We start from the raw sequence: 19288 nt of genomic DNA on the forward strand, positions 1-19288 counted from the left end.
TGAATAATATATGTTATTGTTTGTTTTCCCTCTTTCTTTCTTTTTTTTTTAACCTCTTTAACAGCTTAAGAAGATTCGCTCCCTGCTAGTGGCAGGCGCGGCCAGCTACGACTGCTTCTACCAGCACCTACGACTACTAGATGGAGCTTTCAAACTGTCCGCTAAAGACCTGCGCTCACAAGTGGTCCGAGAGGCCTGTATCACTGTGGCGTGAGTGTTGAGAAATATATATAGCAAACACAATCGCACTGCAGCACGAGCTTGAAGGCTCATGTTTGGTTTCATCATCTGAGCATTCTCCGGTGTCTCCTTACAGCCACCTCTCATCAGTGCTGGGGAATAAATTTGACCACGGAGCGGAAGCCATCGTTCCCGTCCTGTTTAACCTCATTCCCAACTGTGCCAAAGTCATGGCCACCTCTGGTGTCTCTGCTATCCGAATCATCATACGGGTGAGTTTTATAAACACGTAATTAAATCAGTACTTTTGCGGTGTACTTTTGCTCAGTGCTGCTTGTCCTCTCTGCAGCACACCCACGTTCCTAGACTCATCCCCCTGATAACCAGTAACTGCACATCCAAGTCTGTAGCAGTAAGAAGGTGAGATTAGCAAAGGCCCTCATGTCAACACCACAATAAGAAGCTTAGCACCAGCTGAACATAAAATACATTTGGAGATGTTGTTATGTGACATTGTTTTTCGTGTGTTTTCTTTAGGCGCTGTTATGATTTCTTGGACCTTCTGCTACAGGAATGGCAGACCCACTCACTAGAAAGGTGAGCACTCATCAGTTTTTCAGAGGAAAGCTGTGATGGTCATACTGACTTCATAAATGCAAAAGCATCGCAGTGTCGGATTCCTATTAATGTGCTTTCCAGATGTGTTTCAGACTGGCTGGTTCACTCTTTGTGCGTCCGTTTGTGTTATTGTTTCAGACACACTGCAGTCCTGGTTGAGAGCATCAAAAAAGGACTTCGAGATGCCGACTCAGAGGCCAGAGTGGAGGCTCGCAAGTAAGACAGACATACCGAAAAACACATTATGTGGGGAGAAAAATGGTGGTAAATTCCTCACCACCCTCTTTTTCCTTTATGAATCCCCCAGATTCTTCACTTTTGCTCCATCCACCCCCCTTCATAAACCAACTTTTATCCTCCCTCGTACATTTCTCTTTTTGTCTTCATCTCTGCCTCTGTTTTCGTCTGCTCTTCTGTCTCTTTCAGGGCTTACTGGGGTCTGAGGAACCATTTTCCAGCAGAAGCTGAAGCTCTTTACAACTCCTTAGAGCCTTCATACCAAAGGACCCTCCAGTCCTGCCTGAAGAGCTCTGGCAGCGTGGCCTCACTTCCCCAGAGTGACCGCTCCTCATCTTCATCTCAAGAGAGCCTCAAGTAATGAACGCACTGCACCATCCCTCCATAGATAACTTCAGTCCTGCATGTTTACTTTAAGTCTTCTTTTAATGATGACACTGATTATAGAAGTGATTTTGACTTTGATTTCCTATCTTACACATCTTTGTCAGATACATAGATGACATCTTTCTGACATCTGTCACACATACGCTTATTTTTCCTCTACTTATTTTTATCTTATCTGTCTTTAATCCTGAATTAAAGCAGCGTGCCCATTCATATAACCAATGAAACACAAGGTCACTGTTTTTCATGGAGATGTGTTGAGAATGAGTTCAGTAGACTCAAAGCCTGAGGAAAAAAACTGCTTCCAAGTCTGGTGAAACAGTGGCTCCTTCTGTGATGCATCACTGTTGGCAGGAGGGTGATTCGGTCGCGGCAGGGGTCGAATGTGTGTTTTAGGATCCTGTTTGCTTTGCTCAAAGGCGGCTTGAAGTGAGAGAAGCTACAACACCTTCTTTCATGCAGTGGATGAATTAAGGGGCTGCACCAAAGCTCAGTATAAATTATGTTTAAATGAGCATTATTTTGAATAGTGAATCATGCAAAGCTGCTCTAGTAGTGTCTAAGAGTGAAAATATAGATGTGAAAGTTATTTTCTGCCCCCTTTAAATATACAATTGTTTGACCATGATTTGTTCTCTGCAATCCTAGCAACCTGAAACTATTCATCTACACTGCATTTCACTCTTATGTTAAATTCGAGCAGTTCCTAGAAGGTTGTCATTTTCCTCTTTGTATTGTTTCCTGTTGCACTACATCTTGTTGATTGCTGTTGATATTAAATTAATATATTATTTATAGTCTCAGATCTGCGATGGCACAGTGCTAACTAAAGGTCAAGGCAAACTTTTAAACTGTTATATTAGCACTTTTCTATTCAAAATGCTTTATACAACCATGTCTTATTTCACCCTTTCGCTCACACATTCACAGTCGGAGTCACTCTGAGTCACAGCTACCCCATGTATACATGACATACACACCTATATCTATGTGACAAAAACATTTGATAATAAAAATAAAGAGTTATAAAAAGCTTTTATTGCAGAGGTACCCAGATCTTGTGTAATTGTTTCATGAGAAAAATGGATATTTGTCTGTTTTGTGTCCAATGTCATTTAATCTTTAGTGTTTTTAGTGTTGGAGTTTTAACAATGCTTGAGAAAGCTGTTTTATTCAATTCCACACATCAGTGAAAATGTATATTGATCATGATTAAGACCTACTCACTGCGTTGTTATATACTGACCTACTTTTCTCCCTTTTTTTTTTTCTTTTTTTTTTTCTTCAGTCGGCCTCTGACTTCTAAATGGTCAGCAGCACCGGGGCGAGGTGAGTCGAGCACATGTACACACACGCACAAGCCTTCTTCAACACATATTCTCCTGCACACACACACACACACACACACACACACACACACACACACACACACACACACACACACACACACACACACACACACACACACACTGAGGCAAACATCAGCTCCTATAAAAACCATCTCCCTTCATTCTCATTTACATCAGCCTGTCTCCTCCCATGAGCAATCACATCCTGTTATGTTTTTATCTTACAACACACATGTGCGCGTACACATGCGTATACTTGTCTGCCCAATTTTGTTTTTTCTGTATGGTATCGATATTGTGTTTGTATAGTATTGTGCATGCATGTGTTTGTGGTGTGTGTGTGTGTGTGTGTATATATATATATATATATCCCATCACCTCCCACCCTTTCTCCAACACGATCCTCCTGTCCTGTCAGTCCCTGCGGGTTCAAAGGGTGGGGTGTCATCGACCTCCCTGCAGCGTTCCCGTAGCGACGTGGATGTTAATGCAGCAGCAGTTGCTAAATACCGGCACGTCAGACAAACCGGGGGAGCGGGCCGTCTGCCCCCGGGGTCCTACTCCTCACTGGGTAAGGGCTCTGCCAGTCAAGTTAGATGCTTATTCAGACAGTGGAGACGTAGGTCAGCATGTGATCAGCTGGAAGTCAGACTATAAAGAGTCTCGTCAGATCAGTACAGAGGAAGTTTTTTAAAGTTTCTGACAGGTTGAAGTAAGAAGTACGTCATCTTGTATAAAAGCTTGACTCATCTGCATAACAGAAGGATGGACGTCCAGACCCAAACACTTTAGCGCTTACACTGACTCCTCTCCTCTCCTGCTGCCTGCTCATTTGCCTGTTCGTGTGCTTGTGTGTAGATATACTCTATGCATGCTCTCTATACGGATATTGTCCTCTGTGTCAGTTTGTCTCCACATTTTCGATGTCGATCCCTACATCTGCACGGTTCTCAGATAAACAGATGTTATGTGACTAATTCACACTGTGCTCCTTTCTTCTCCTGTTTCTCTTGTATTTCATCTTTTTCTATTTTTCTTATTTTCAACTTTCTTTTCACATTTATTATTCACATTATTCGTTTTCCCTTTTCCCTTTGTATAATTTCTGTAAAAAAAAAATTTTTTTCATTTTATTTTTGGGGGGTTTTCCTGTCATTGGTCTCCTTTTTTTTCCCTCCCCCTCTTTCTCTTTGCTACTAAAGATGATGCCGCTGATAAAACGGATGGTAAGATCATCTCACTCCACTTCTTCTCTGCTCTTTTCCCTTTCCTCACTCCATGCAGTCCATGTTAACTCAGTTGTGACAGTGTGTGGCCACAGCGCCCCCTGCTGTCAACTTCAAAACCTCATTTCTATTACTGCGCTGTTCACAGAAGCATAGATCAAATATTAACACATCTAAAATCATCTTCTGCTTTACTAAAGCTGAATCTTATTTTAAATATGGCAATTTTCTAACCATCTGTACTCACATTAAACTGTATCATTCAGCTGTTGAGGTTTTATAGGATAGTATAAGGATGTGCTGCTTGAATATTGCACACAAAAGGTGAACTGTGATACTTAAAACATGCTCCTTTTTTGTCTGTCTATAGGAACCAAATCAGACAATGGTAAGACTGTGGTTAGGTGGATGTTTGTGTGCATATTTGTAGGGATGTTCTAGATGGAAATTTTGATTTTAGTCTTTTTGGATCCAACAATTATGTGTTTGATCAATTTTATAATAATAATAAACAAGAAAAGTGACTTTGCTTAAAGGGGATCTATTATGCTCTCTGATATATTCCTGTGTTATTTTTACTGCTACTATGGTAGATGCTTCTTTTAAACATGGTTTTAGTTTGAATTAGTGAGGGTCAGCATATGTGCAAGTAACCCCTGTGAGCCAACAACTCAAGCTTCAGCATCCTGTAAATGTTCAGATTTTCTTTCCTTCTCTTGGCTCTATATGTTATCCCAAATATGGTAACTTCAAACTTGAAAGGGGTGGAGCTAAGGCAGCTTGTTTCAGAAAGAGTATAAACGGAGTATGAAATGAGATAAAACAAAAGAATATGGATTTGAAAACGAGCATGATGGGTCCCCTTTAACCACTGAGTTTGGACATGTGAATGCTATTATAAAGTGGGTTCTAAAAGTAATTGGTTGGTGGGAGATTAATGGATTATTCCCTTAAATTCCCTTTTAATCATTAAATCATTTTAGTCTATAATAAAATACCTTATCAAATACTTAACTGGTTATTTTCAGGGATTTCTTTTCTGAGACGGGTTTCTAATCCACTGAAGCATCCCTGTTGTATTCATCTGTGTTTGCACCTGGCTGAATGTGAATGTTGAGTTTAGGGTCCAGTCTTTAGCAACTTTCAGTATTAGTGGCTTTTCATCAGCTCTAGTGCTTTTTAGTTTCTGGGCTTCATTCAGCTGCAAACTGTGTGCGAGTAGTTTCATTAGTGTGTAAAATGCAGGTCTGTTTTGGGGGTTGTTTTTAATGGTTGTGCTTCTACTTGCATGCAGGTCGTGTGCGTACCAAGCAGCCTTTGTCTACTGCCAGCACTGTGTCGAGTCAGGTGGACTCGAGAGGACGCAGCCGCACCAAGATGGTGTCCCAGTCGCAACGTACGTACCTCCTCGCAGCAGCCAAAACACAGAGCATAATTTAAAGCCAGCTGTGAGTGAAACAGTCTGGGTAAAACAGGAGAAATGATGAGAGAGTGAGCTTGTAGAAGTATTTGCGGTTCCTCAACTTTTGTTTGTGGAGTTTCTTAACTTGTTGCCTCCACGGTGACGATAAGCTCCATGTGAATGTTTTTGTGCCTTCAGGTTCCAACGAATCCGATTGCACACCAGGTATTCTGTCCGTGTGTCAGAGTGTGCCTGTCTATCTCTGTATCACAGTGGGAATGGTGACCCACCCGCTCTCATTCTGATCAGGGTGTTTTGTGTAAACAGGAGAGCGTGTGCGTATGGGTGTGTGTGTGTGTGTGTGTGTGTGTGTGTGTTTCTTCTGCATGCTGTGTTTCATCACTGAGGATGGTGTGGTGAACAGTACATTTCCGCTTCTCCAGCCTGGCTCTGGCTTTTATTCAGGTTATTAAAAATACGAGACACAAGCCTCTGGGCTATTCTTATATTGCAGCACATTAGGCAGCTGTGTGTGTGTTTTTTGCGTGTGTACCTGCTCTCCAAGACATTAACTGCTGATATGCTGCTTCGGGCCATCTTGGAGACCAGTTTAAAATCAGACAGTGATTGGGCCACAAACCAGTGCAACAGTTAAATCTGGATATTTAGATTGAGGACCAAATCGGAGTTAAGAGGGTTGGAAAGCTTTCCGTGAGTGTGTGAGGGTATGGCTCAGTATATTTACTTTAAACCATTTTTCCCTCATTGTTAAACAGGTTTTGTTTTTTTTTACATATGCTATGTGAGTTGTCCCAACATGCACTGCTTTCCCAAGTCTGTCATCTGCGGCTGGTTAAGTGTGTGTGTGTTTGCTTCAGCTACATTTCAGTACTTGTTTTCTCTTTAATTAATGGAATTATTTCAACATAGTGCTTCAGCTTTGCCTTCATTCTTGGTATGGACCACCAGGATCCTCTCTCTTCGTACTCTTATTTTTTTTTAACTCCCATGACACTTCTTTTGCGCTAACACCCATAATTCATCTGATTTAATCTGCTGTTCCTTCCCCCTCACCTCTGCTTTTCCCCCTTTCTTCCCAACCAATGGGCTTAATGGCTCAGGATCTCAGTCTGCTACCCCTGTCGGTGGTAAGATTACAACGCTACTTATTTTTACCCCGCTTTCTTTAGCTGTACTTTCTTTCCTCTGTTTCCCAAACCTCACTATCTTCACGTGCACGCAGAAAGGTCACTGAGAGTCTCACCCACACTGGCTTAGGCATGCTGGGATTTGTAGTCACAGACTTATAACATGGCTATGCTGTTACCATGTGAAATACACTGCTTTGGGAGCCTCATGTTTCTGCATTTCTATGTGTTACACAATGAAAAGTCGAAAGTCACTCTTTTTTTTTTTTTTTTTTTTTTTTTCCCTCTGTAACCACATCATTAGATTCCAAGCTAGTAATTCTCACAGTTTTGTAGCTTATGTTTGGTTTCAATAACCTTTCTTTCACCATCTTATCACTAGTTTGTTTGGGTTTTTTTGTTTTTTTGTTTTTTGGGGTTTTGGGGGGTTATCGGCACTTAAACAAATCCAAGCTAAGAAATTGTCAGACAGCGTGAGTTGATCATTACTTATAACATCTTTTATCAGCTACTGGATATCAAAACTCTTTGTGCAGTAATCATATTTTCACAAAAAACAACTTAAACACAGTTTTGTCATTTAGATCCATTTTATTTAGTTATGCGTCACAAGGTGTTAGCACATAGTTCAGTAGGTTATGTGATTCTGTGCGTGCGTGCGTGCGTGCATTTAGATTAGCTTTTGTCTCTCATTGAGAGAAAGAAGAGAGACTCTGGTCTGCCTGCTCATTTTTAGTCTTAAAGAGATCAATTTAAAAGGGACCTGTTATGCTTTTCCTGCTTTCTGTCATTGTCTAATCTGCTGTGATGGTGGGTGCTCACATCGAACATGGCCTAAGTTTGAAATACTGAGGTCAGCTTCTGAGTTGTTCCTGTAAGCCAAAAGCTCAGGCTTTAGGCTGCTCCAAATACTGAGCAGAATTTTTTTTCCAACTCCTTTTGGATCTCTATGACATCTAAGCTGGTGGTCAAACCTTTTGTTTGTGAGGGGCAGCCAGTCAGAATAAAGTTGAAGAAGCAAATAAAACTGCTTGATTCCAACAGGGGATGAACTGAAGGCAGCACCAAAGCCACACAATTCAGGATTTAAAAACAAAACATTGCACAGCTGGACATGAGCATAATAGGTCCTCTTTAAGGTCTGTTTCAAGTCTTGAGCACTGGAGCTTGTTTCCCAAGCATCTGTTTTCACATTTCCAGCACTGCAGAGCTTCTCCTGCTGGACTGTTTGTCTTCTAGTTTATAGCAAAATGACCCACTGTAAAAAGAAACACACTGTGGCCTTAGCTTTGGGAGATCGGATGCCTCGGGAAGAGAAATTGAGACTGTTATTCAATTTAAATTCAATCCAAATTCAAAATTACAATCCAGTAATGACAGTTACCTATGAGTTGCCCTTTTTTTTTTTTTTTAATGAATTTGAAAGAATTTGAACTCACTGTAGCTCTGCTGGCTCCAGCAATCCTTCCCTAGTGATGTGTATTTTTGATATACATAAAATGCCAACATGTGCTTGAAAAACTACCAACTACCTTTGCCAGTTGTTGGTATAAGAAACTGATCACTTCTTTTTTTCTTTTCTTTTTTGTTTTAATGAAGTTGTCACGTTATAGAGGGGTGGTGTCACTACAGCTTTTTTTAATAAATGTCCCATGCACCACGGATAATCTATGTTAATCTATGTCTCTCTGAAGCTGGTAGTCGGAGCGGCTCCCCTGGTCGCGTGCTGACGAGCACGACCCTGAGCACCATGAGCACCGGGGCTCACAGGGTGCTGGCTGGATCCACCGGGGATGGACACAGACGCAGCCGCATCCCCCGCAGCCAGGGCTGCTCCAGAGACTCATCACCCACCCGCCTGTCTGTGGGTGAGTGCATTAACGTGCTTTGAACTAATACTGTCTTTCTATAAATTAGCTGTGCCTGCTTTAGAAACTGCTCAAGTGTTGGGTGATATTTTGTGCCATCAAACTCAGATGACCAGTCTCTGTGATTCGCTGTATACATGGATCTAAATTTGCCTTTTTCCCTCCTGCTCCCTGTCCTCCTTTTCTTCCTCTGCTCCTCTCCTTTTTCTCTGTCCTTGTTGCTTCTGTCTCGTAGCTCCTTCTAGCATTAGTTCCATCTACAACGGAGCAAGCAGAGGAGGTAAGGCTTCGACCTCGACTGGACCCTTGTGCTACCCATCAATCCACCTCAATGTGCCTATTCTCATCCTCACTTTAACCTCCATCTCCTTACACCATTTCTATCCATGATTTTAAAAAAAATTCCTCGATCACTGCTGCCGTCACAGTCCGTCTCTCCCATCATCAGTCGCTGCCTCAGCTTCATAGATTCCATCGTTCTAACTTGTCTGTCTTGGCTGTGTCGTTATGGTGATGGGTGCCTGTGATCAGCACATGTTCACGGATTACGAGTCATACCTTCCCCCTCTCCTTACTAACCTGTTTTAGTGGCTGGTTGAAGAAAGCTTCACACAGGATCAGCGACGCTTCATCTCTGCTCGGTAGACCGTTGGTAGCCCGTGATTAATTCTGATTTGCTAGCTGGATGCTGAAGCTGATGAACGGAGCAATGAACAGCGAAGTTGCAGTGCTGCTGAATGAAACACAGCCCTTTCCCTCAGCCACCCGCTTGATTGCTGCATCTCTTTCTCAATCACTTTTTCTGTCCGTTTGTCTTTGTGTGTGAGAAAAAGAGACACATTGAGCACCTGTGTGTATCAGACATCTCTGAAGGTGAAAATCAGTTAATAAGAACTATTAGATGAATAGAAGAAACTAAATGTGCAGAAATTTCAATTATTTGTTTACATGTAAGTCATAAACTCTGAAACTAACAAATCATTCATGTTTTAAAGACAAATTTGGGTTTTCTTTCAGTGTTAAGATTTAGAATTTTTTATTCTGTTAAAGGAAACAACTGGAAGATTTTAGACTCTTGAGGGTGTGATACCAGTAAATAATACCAGTAGATTAGCTGATAGATATGCGCTCACACCTCTAAGATGGTTTCTTAAACATCAGAGGGGGGAAAAAAAACCTGTGCTCACATTTTTCTTGTTTTTGTCAGTTTGTCACCTGTTCTTATTCTGTCTTATTTATGTCTTTATGTACGTGCCTTCCTCTTTGACTTCTTTGTCACTGCTCATGTCTTTCTTTATGTGTACTTTTTCTCCCCTTTCCCTTTTTCCGTTTTCTTTTCTGTCTGCACTCCGTGGTTGTTACCTGGGTGGCGTTAGCTCGGGGCAGTCGTATCCCGCGGCCCAGTATGAGTCAGGGCTGCAGCAGAGAGGCCAGCAGAGAGAGCAGCCGGGACACCAGCCCCGTACGCTCCTTCACACCTCTTGGTGAGTAGCAGCAGCAGACAGATACCCGAGAGGAATTAGTAGGATATCCGAGGAAAAGAGTCTGACTGTATTGAAGCTTTACTCTTAGCTCTTAGATTTTTAGATTAAAATTGAATCCAGTATCTGAAAAAAAAAGTCTCAAACACGCATGCGTCAGGAAAGTAGAGAAATAACACCTTTATGTTTTTCAGTCTTTCTTTCTATTCTCATGCACTACTCGATAAGTGTGAGTTTGTGTGGTCTTAGTTGTCAATCCTAAACTCTGTGTGTGTTTGTATGTGTGTGTGTGTTTTAATCTTGGTTGCAGCAACGCGGAGCTACTCTCGCTCCACCGGAGCTCTTCACACACCTGATGCTTTTGGGGCTGCAGGTGAAGGCTGAGTACATCTTTCTCCGTCCCTCACCCACCCAACCACTTGACTTGATTTTCTCTCTGCGTTTTCTTTTTTTGTTCTCTTTTAGTTGCAGTTCATCATCTCCCACATTTTACCAGCCCGTTTCTTTCGTCGTCCATCAGTTGATTTTTGATTTGTTTTGTTTTTTTACGTTCTGCTCCAGGATGTCGGGCTCTCCAGTGGAATCGCATGTTTCCGCCCGTTCAGTTGCCAGTTTATAACCATTCTGCTGGTTTTATCAGTGTCTCTTTGTCTTCTTTATTTAGCTGCGTCCCTCCTCCACAGGGACGTCAACATGCTCTCCTGCGTTTTATGTCAATCATGCTTTTTTTACCCCCAAGTGCCATCTGCAATGTCACCTAACGCATCATCGCATCAACTTACAGGGTTGTCTCGTGCGAAAGTGCCACGCGTGTGTGAGTTGTGTGAACGTTAGCGAATGGATGATCAGGAGAATGACATCATTTGTGGACGAGTGCTGAGTGTGTGCGAACTTGTTTTAATCTGAAGTTTTGCTAATGTATTTATTCTGCTATCTTTCTGTCCATCCTTCCTCTCTCTGTCTGCAGGATCAGGTTTTGGAATCAGTCAGTCAAGCCGTCTCTCTTCTTCAGTCAGCGCTATGAGGGTCCTGAACACTGGTTCAGATGTAGAAGAGGCTCTCGCAGATGCACTGGTATGGAAACTCAAATTCTAACACAGCATTGTGCACAACTAACTAATCATAGCCGTTGTGACTAGTCGGTACTAGACTTACTAGCCGTTTAATCTAATTGTTTGACATTTTAATTGATGCCCAGTGCCGTAAATTATTGTCCTAAATGTTATGCAGCCATCTGCCACCAGATGGAGCATTGTTGTTGAGAAACACCATAAATCTGTTATGCTAGGCCTGATCTTTTTGTTAACACTATTTATTTACTGTTTGTTTTTCACTTTCTATTTGAAGTATAACGTGCAGTGTTCTTAATGCATGATGAAAGGTCACACCAGGTTAAGTGACATGATCCATTATTGAAAAATGTAATTAATGGTTTTAAATGCCTTTGTTTATAGAGTTTTTTTTTACATTGTCCATTAAACAGTTTTCAAATTTAACGTAATATCTGAGTCTTTCTTAGTTTTAGACTCGTCGGTTATACTAGTCTAAAAAATTAGTCACCAGGAACATCCTGGCTACAAACAGTGCACGTTCCAGTATCCTGCCACTAGCTCCTACACTGTGTGTCTGTGTGTTAACTAAACCCTGATTCTACCTCTGTTTAACGCTGTCAGCTGTTGGGAGACATGAGATCCAAGGTCAGCTTCTTTTCCTACCTCTTACCTGTGTGTGGGTGTGTGTGTGCTTGGTTTGTGTTCTATCAAGATGTGCTAGTGCATGCTTTCTTAATGTCCTGCTTGTTGGTTTTTGTTTTCATTGTAATGTCATGCCCTTTCTGTTCCCTGCAGAAGAAGCCAGCACGGCGACGGTATGAGAATTACGGCATGTACTCTGACGACGATGCCAACAGCGATGCATCCAGCGCCTGTTCAGAGAGATCCTACAGCTCCAGAAACGGAGGGGCCATCCCCACCTACATGAGACAAACAGAAGATGTAGCTGAGGTAAACAACAGCAGCAGGAAATAGATACTGCGATGGGCAGCTTTCCTAAAACCTAGGTCCTTAGAAAAAACTTAAATGACTTAAGTTAAATTTAGATGGGTTTGAAGTTTCACAGAAGGGAACAGTATCATTAAGGCGCTCTTTTAAAGTTAAAGTTTGCAGAGCAATTTGAATGTCAGGTGGAACCTCAAGGTTTTCTAAGGAGCATCCATCAATCTAGAAATTACTGTTATGCTTAATGCCTCTGGATAAGGCTGCAGAAAGCCACTAAAACGTTGACATAAGGGTCAGGCCATACCGACCTTATGTGTCAACCAAACAGCGCACACTGAAAACATGTTAATGGAAAGATGCGGTTCCATTTGGTTTTAGAGTAATGCAACCTGTGCATCACCTAAATCAGTCTTTAATTTGTGTTGACAGTTGTGATTAAGGGGCAAAGATTCTTCCCAAAACTGTGCTGACAATTCTGTGTTCTGGTCCTTGGCTTCCTGTATAAAAGCTGAAGACACAGGAGTGTGTAAACAATGAAGTAACTTTGATATTTGTTGTTAGGATTTTTCATGCACAGCACTTTGGTCAACTCTGCTGTTTTAAATGTGATATATAAATAAATTTGACCTTTGTAGAGAGTACCAAGCGCTCTTAAAGAGGGTGTTTACCTGAAATGGTTTCTATTCTGTTTATGAAAACTTTTCCTTAACATAGTGTGCAATTTGAGATAATGAAAAAGTGAGAATTTGGAAGCTTGTATTTAGTTAAAAACTTTGGAAATTATGCAGACCGTCTTTATAGTCTATATACAGATCTGCCAGGGTCACAGTACCTTTCCCGCTCCAGTTCATTTTGAGCACTAGAATTTTGCAGTGAAGATATTACTACCCAGAATCAGTGAGTGAATATGATCAGTGAGGTTTATATACTCATGTCTCCTGTGCTTAAATCTGAAAAGCCATTAAAAACGTGTTACTTCAATATTAAGCTGAATATTTATTACGTGCATGTATTGAATCTTATTCTTTCCTCCAGGTGCTCAATCGTTGTGCCAGTGCCAACTGGTCTGAGAGGAAGGAGGGTCTACTGGGCCTTCAGGCTTTGCTTAAAAACCAGCGCACCCTGAGGTCAGTGTCAGGTCACTCAGGCGTGTTTGCAGTTAATAAAGTCATAGATGATTTCCAACTAACTGCTGCTGTTTTGTCTGTAGTCGGGTTGAGTTGAAGAGGCTCTGTGAAATTTTCACCAGGATGTTTGCTGACCCTCACAGTAAGGTATGGATGCATGCAGCATAAACCCTCGCACAAAGATGCACTGCATTCATTTGCAGTACCGTGGCACAAGATTCATAATTCACCTGCTTTAATTTTACTTTTTCAAATACTTTGTTTATCCCATCATCCTTGACTGTACCGGATTCTGCCAAACACAGAAAGTGTTACACCGCTTTAAAAAGCACACACACACTTTAGCTGTCACATCTTTCTAATGAATTTAGTGAAAAAGACGGGATAAACAGGTCAAATGTTTCCTCAAATTTACTCACACTCAGACATAAACACGGGCATGGAACGCGTGCATTGGACTGTTTTCTAACGGCATGCCACACCTGAATGAGTGTGCCATCACGCTCGCCGCCGTCCTGTGGGATTGTTCTGTCACTGTTGAGCAGCCAAACTGCTGGCTGCACTCTTCACACCCGCTGGCTCTCCCTTCTCTTTTCCCCTCCTCTACCTGCAGTCTGAGGCAACAACACTGACCGCTCACACACTCAAAAGCACACACGAACACACACACTCGTACATATTTGGGCTGCCCGCTCTCTCCTCTGACTAACAAGCTGCGATTCGGCCTCTCTAACACTGCCACTTCTGTTCCACCGTCTTGAGTGCTCCGTTTTCTCACACATGTCGTAAGCTGTGTGAGCTCCTCCCCCTCCCCCTCGTTTGACGTTTTGACGATTTGATGAATTTCAGCGAGACTCCGGCAGGGTGTACGGCACGGCAGAATCCGGTATAAGCTCAGCCTCCTTCAAGGTACTGCATCTCACCAGTGATCTCCATCTGCCTATCTCACACCACTCCTTTTCGTACTCCTTCCTTCTTATCTCCCATATTTTTCAGTGTTTCTTTTTAGCCTTTTTGCACTTACACTCAAGTTTCTCCCATGTCAGGGAGAAGGTAAAATTGGTTGTTGCTCAAATGTGTTTGAAAAAATTGAAGATGCTGAGTGTACTCTCTGACACTGAGTACATGCTTTGTGACGATGCTAACAGATGTCTCTCTCTCCCTCATGCTGCTCCCACCTCTGGAACTCTCTGTAGAGAGTAAGTCTGGCCAATCAGTGTTTGTGTTTGGATGAAATCTGCTTCATTAATCTGATTGGGCATTGAGAACTACATAACACTTACTAACCTACCTCACTTAATGTTGTCCGTAGCTCCACTGTGCTGCTGAAATCAACTAGTGGCATGTAGAGATGGTCCCCACATGTTGTGATTGGCTTGTTTTCATTTTGTGTGATTTAAGTGTGTTACTTGGTGACTGGGAGTGAAGGTGGACTGCTGCAGTAATGAGTGAAATGCCACTAACTCCAATGGGAACCACAGGGAACTAATGTGGACTAATGCTGCTCTCACATCATTCCCCTTCAGTATAATGCAGTAAAACAATGCAGGAGTGCCTGTATGCATGTGCATGTGCGCATGAAGTGTTTTAAGAATAAGTGATCAGTTGTTCAGTTTGTCACCTAGACTCTGTGTGCGTGCGCGTGTGTGTGTGTTTAGGTGTTCAGTATGTTCCTGGAGACACTGGTAGATTTCATCCAGGTCCATAAGGACGATCTGCAGGACTGGTTGTTTGTCCTGCTCACACAGCTTCTGAAGAAGATGGGAGCGGACCTGCTGGGATCCGTGCAGGCTAAAGTGCAGAGAGCCCTGGATGTCACAAGGTGAGTTGCACATTCGTATACAGACAAGCAAGTACAAATCAAGATTTTAAAAAGTGGCTTTTTATCTTACTTTACCAACACATTGTGGTCTATATACAGTCCATTGTGATCATTACGTAGACCGGACAAGTAAAATGTTTGAGTGATAACCTATAAATTTAGTTCAGTTTGAACCCCAACAATCAAATACTGTAGTTTTTGGGTCATAAGCCGCTACTTTTTCCCACACTGCGGCGTATACTGACATGCGGCTAATGCATATTTTTTTTCATGCAGCCAAAAACATTTTGCCTGGTAACAGTAGACCAATAAAATTGATAAGTAGTATATATACGGTATATATTTTTACCGGTTGTTAAGAGACGTTGTAATGTTGTTTGTGCACTGTTCCGTAAAAAAACCATAAGCAACGTAATTTGTGTGTTACTGATACGTACATATACTTAAAGGTAGCAGTGTTACAGGCGCTGTTCGAGGAAAAAAAGCATTTGCAGTATGTATTTTTGTATGTTACCATAACGTTTATGTTACCATGTTTATGTTACCTTACAGATTAAATTAAACGTTAAAAATCCTCACGTGTAATATTTCTGTGTAAATATCTAATATTACGAGTGAAACGCATACGGCTTAAAATCCGGTGCAGTCTGTACAAGTACAAAATTGATTTTCTTTCTAAAATTAGAGCATGCGTCTTTTAATCAGGTGCGCTCTGTAGTCCGGGAATTACGGTAATCCTGTGAGCGCAAGCACATGGTGACAGTGGGAAGGGAGCAGCAGGACCAGGTTCATCTGCTGCGACTGGTAGGGGGTGAAGAGAGGGAGATGGGACAAAAACTCCACCGTGGAAGAGAGCCAGAGATATTAATAACTAATGATCAAATGCAAAGTGGTGTATAACCGCAGATAGAGTGAAAAAATGTGAGTGAGAAAGAAACGCTAAGTGCATCATGGGAACACTGAAGCAGGCTAGGCCTATTGCAGTATAAGTAAGGAAGGATTCAGGGGCACCAGATCCAGCACTAACTAAACACTTTATTAAGTGTAGCTTAGCTTTAGATGAGATCAGGACTGCTCAGGTGGTATGACCTTAAAGAAATAACAAACTCATCATCTGTTTATAAAAATTTACTTCCTGAGGTTTCTTAAGAAAAATAAATTTAATTTCAATAGTATGTCTGCCTTTCCTAAAGTATTATAGTAGTTTAAAGAAGCCAGTAAGACTAAAACTGAGAGGAAAAAAAACTAGAAAAAAAAAAAGATTTGCAGTCTGAAATTTCTGACGCCCTCTTTTGTAATTTTCACATTTTTCCACACATTTCAAATTATTCTGGCACGTCAGGTTGGAGCCTCTGACGGGTTGTTTCCGGGCCCCAGGCCTTATGTTTGACACCCCTGCTGTAAAGTGTTCTTGGCGTGAGTCCTACAGTGAGTGCTTTCCTCCAAAAACCAGCAGCAACCTTCAGAGTCAGCACTTTTTTATCTCTATTATTTCAAATGTTTAGTAAAAGTGCAGAAGAAGAAGCAGTCACACAAATCACCACTTTGCATCTGGCACAGTGGTTACTCGGTTATTTACTTGCTGACAGTCCTTGAACTTTATTTTTACGATGCATGTTATGGCACAAAACGTGAAATCTAAATCTGTGGGTTTTTTGTCTTGCAGAGAATGTTTTCCCAACGACCTCCAGTTTACCATTCTCATGAGGTTCACTGTGGACCAAACACAGACGCCCAACCTCAAGGTAAATGACAAGTTGATATAATACATGTCTGTTTAGTGTGTATGTGAGAGAGCTGAGTGTGCAAATGTCTGTGCAAGGGTAGCATGCACACAAAGCTGGAAATTCAACTGACTGCTGTGCTAATATTATTACATGCCTGCCCATTGCTGGCTCTATGTCCCAAAACCCTGAATCCTGGGCTGTGATTGGATAGCGATTGATCGAGCCACTCCACTGGCTACTTTCAAGCTTTCTTCCTCAAACTCCTTTTTCATCTTTACCCAGCATACCTCTCTTTCGTTTCCCCTGATTATCTACTACTTTATTCCTTGCTCCCAACCCTTCTTACCCTTTTATCTCCCGTGTTGCTCCTGCCTACTCCCACACCCTTTTTCTGCCTGATGTTTAACCTGTTTCCCTCTATTCCCTCTCCTTTCCCACTAGGCTTGGGCAATAAAGGATCTTACGAACAGTAGAATTTCACTACCTGCTGCAAATATTGCATTTCTGAAGACTTAACTACATCTTCATAGTAATTTTGTTAAATATTTTGCTATATCCAACCCCTCTGACATGTAAGAATTGGCTTAGATAGTATCACAGTATGAGTCTGACTCATTTTGTAAAACCATACAGTGTAATTTCAGTATCGCCCAGGTCTACTCCCCCATCTCTTTTTACTCCTCTACTCTCTCCATCCTCCTGCCTGCTTTCCTCTCTTGTTCCCCACCCCTCCCCCGTCCTCGTCTCCCTGTCTCTCTCCGTTGATTGACGCGGTGCTTCTCCTCTCTCTCTCTGAAGCCTGTGCGGAGCTCGTGTTGCGGGCGAGGCAGGGGAGGGTCCGGGGTAAAATTGTTCCCCCCCAGAGCGCGGCGCCACGCCTGCTCTCTAGACGAGCAGGCCGCAGCCTGGAGCCAGTCCTCCCAGGTCAGTGCGCTCCGGGGGGAGCAATTATGTGGCGCGCACGATGCTGCTAAGTGATTTGGAGGAAGTTCTGGTCCTGAGGTGCATTTGTAGAGAGACGAAAGACAATCAGGGCAGGAGTCAGTTGTGGCGTTTCAGAGGCTGAGTTGAATTTTTCCATTTATTGGTTCTTTAATATTGTTATTTGTCATTGTTTTTATGTTGATTGATTTTATTTTTGTACTATATAACGCATGACTGCATTTTAAACTTTTCTCTCATTCATTGGATCATTTGATTTTTCAGACCTGCAAGAGATGCACAATCTGCTGTGGTTGTACATGCTGACTCACTTTTGTGTGTGTGTGTGTGTGTGTGTGTGTGTGTGGGGGGGGGGGGGGGGGGGGGGGGGTTTTGGTTGTTTCTGTATTTGTGTTTTTACAGGTGAATATTGGGTATGCATATTCACCATTATAGGTCAGCTTCCTAACAATTTGTATAAATGTGTGTGTTTGCGTTGCAGGTGAAGGTGGCTATTCTGAAGTACATCGAGACACTGACATTACAAATGGAAGCTCCGGACTTTGTGAACTCTAGCGAGACTCGGCTGGCTGTTTCCCGCATCATCACCTGGACGACTGAACCCAAGAGCTCAGACGTCAGAAAGGTATCGTCTCACAAACACGCACACAACATAATACGTCCTCTTGCAACAGGCCCCTTTTGTTTTTGAGGGATGTAATTAAACTTTATAATATTGATTTGAAGCAAGTCAGGCTGACTGTTGAATCTGGATGTTCAACACGTTCTCACTCCCAAAGCGTAACATTTTACGCTAGGTGACAAATCGTCAACATATTACGTTTCCGGCTACCCACCACGTTCCTAAATGACGACCTCGGAAAAAAGAGGAAATATGAGAACCGTCTGGACTCCATCTACACATGTTCGCTCTTTTTCTTCAAATCGCTTAGAAACACGCTATTTAACATCATTATAGTCCTGGTTAAGATCAGGATAAAGTTATGGTTAGGGCTAGGGATAAGGTTAGGTTTAGGACTGGAACGTCTATTACCGCGGGAGCGTCATTGCACTGGATTCCAGCCATAACCCGCGGCGTACTATAAGAACGCCGAAGGTCTCCTTTCGCGTTTCTCAGGAACGCCGCGGGACGTGACAAAACGTTGACATGTTACGCCTCGGGAGTGAGAACGGGCTGGGATGTTACAACAAAAGCAGACGAAGTGTATGATACCACAGGTTTGAAAAACAGTTATTGCACTGCTTTACCAGCAGAACTAGGAATTTCCATGGGAAGAAAATCGTGTGATCTGTGGAGTATCCTTTCCATAGCTGCAGAGATGGTTTCAACTTTAGGCCAAGCAGTCTTCTTGCTGCACTGGCTGTTCTCTTCCAATAGCTGAAAGTTTTTGTTTCATTTTACCTGTTATTTTCTCTTTAATTTCATGTTGCGTTCCGGTAGTTTGCTGTCATTCACACTCTGTTTAAAACTTGTGACACTGTCTAAATTTTTGCCACAGCATATTCTTTTGCCTGGCTTCAGATCAGTCTTCTGCAAATGCCTGTCTGCACGCAGACAAGAAGCACACAGCAATCACGTCACCTTTGCTGGACTATAAATTTTGCTTGATAGTGACAACCATAGTTTTTGGTTTGTTTTGTTTTTTGTGTTTAAGCTTTATCTCATAACTATAAACTTGCATCTCAGTTCAAAATCATAAATTGAAAAGGATCCTTGTCTCAAATGCCACCTCACAGCATCCCATAGTTAACCACAGTACTACTTGCAAGAGCTGCC

General features: G+C 42.2%; 1 protein-coding gene across 1 annotated transcript in view; it reads left to right on the forward strand.

Annotated features, from left to right (window-relative positions):
- clasp2 (cytoplasmic linker associated protein 2) overlaps window positions 1-19288 on the forward strand; it is a 67632-nt gene that overhangs the window by 41576 nt on the left and 6768 nt on the right. Inside the window, exons 11-34 of the mRNA XM_085396406.1 lie at window positions 65-210; window positions 317-452; window positions 530-600; window positions 718-777; window positions 937-1014; window positions 1225-1392; window positions 2711-2751; window positions 3190-3342; window positions 4368-4385; window positions 5292-5393; window positions 8242-8415; window positions 8651-8695; window positions 9792-9899; window positions 10207-10269; window positions 10864-10970; window positions 11570-11593; window positions 11744-11899; window positions 12929-13020; window positions 13104-13167; window positions 13870-13929; window positions 14217-14219; window positions 14679-14842; window positions 16509-16587; window positions 17993-18136. Coding sequence (XP_085252532.1) covers window positions 65-210; window positions 317-452; window positions 530-600; window positions 718-777; window positions 937-1014; window positions 1225-1392; window positions 2711-2751; window positions 3190-3342; window positions 4368-4385; window positions 5292-5393; window positions 8242-8415; window positions 8651-8695; window positions 9792-9899; window positions 10207-10269; window positions 10864-10970; window positions 11570-11593; window positions 11744-11899; window positions 12929-13020; window positions 13104-13167; window positions 13870-13929; window positions 14217-14219; window positions 14679-14842; window positions 16509-16587; window positions 17993-18136 — 2256 coding nt within the window. The remainder of the gene's footprint in view (window positions 1-64; window positions 211-316; window positions 453-529; window positions 601-717; window positions 778-936; window positions 1015-1224; window positions 1393-2710; window positions 2752-3189; window positions 3343-4367; window positions 4386-5291; window positions 5394-8241; window positions 8416-8650; window positions 8696-9791; window positions 9900-10206; window positions 10270-10863; window positions 10971-11569; window positions 11594-11743; window positions 11900-12928; window positions 13021-13103; window positions 13168-13869; window positions 13930-14216; window positions 14220-14678; window positions 14843-16508; window positions 16588-17992; window positions 18137-19288) is intronic.

This window comes from Rhamphochromis longiceps, linkage group LG22 (genome assembly GCF_057381845.1).
Source record: "Rhamphochromis longiceps isolate RC_006_pf linkage group LG22, R_longiceps_female_GT1.1, whole genome shotgun sequence".
NCBI lineage: Eukaryota > Metazoa > Chordata > Actinopteri > Cichliformes > Cichlidae > Rhamphochromis > Rhamphochromis longiceps.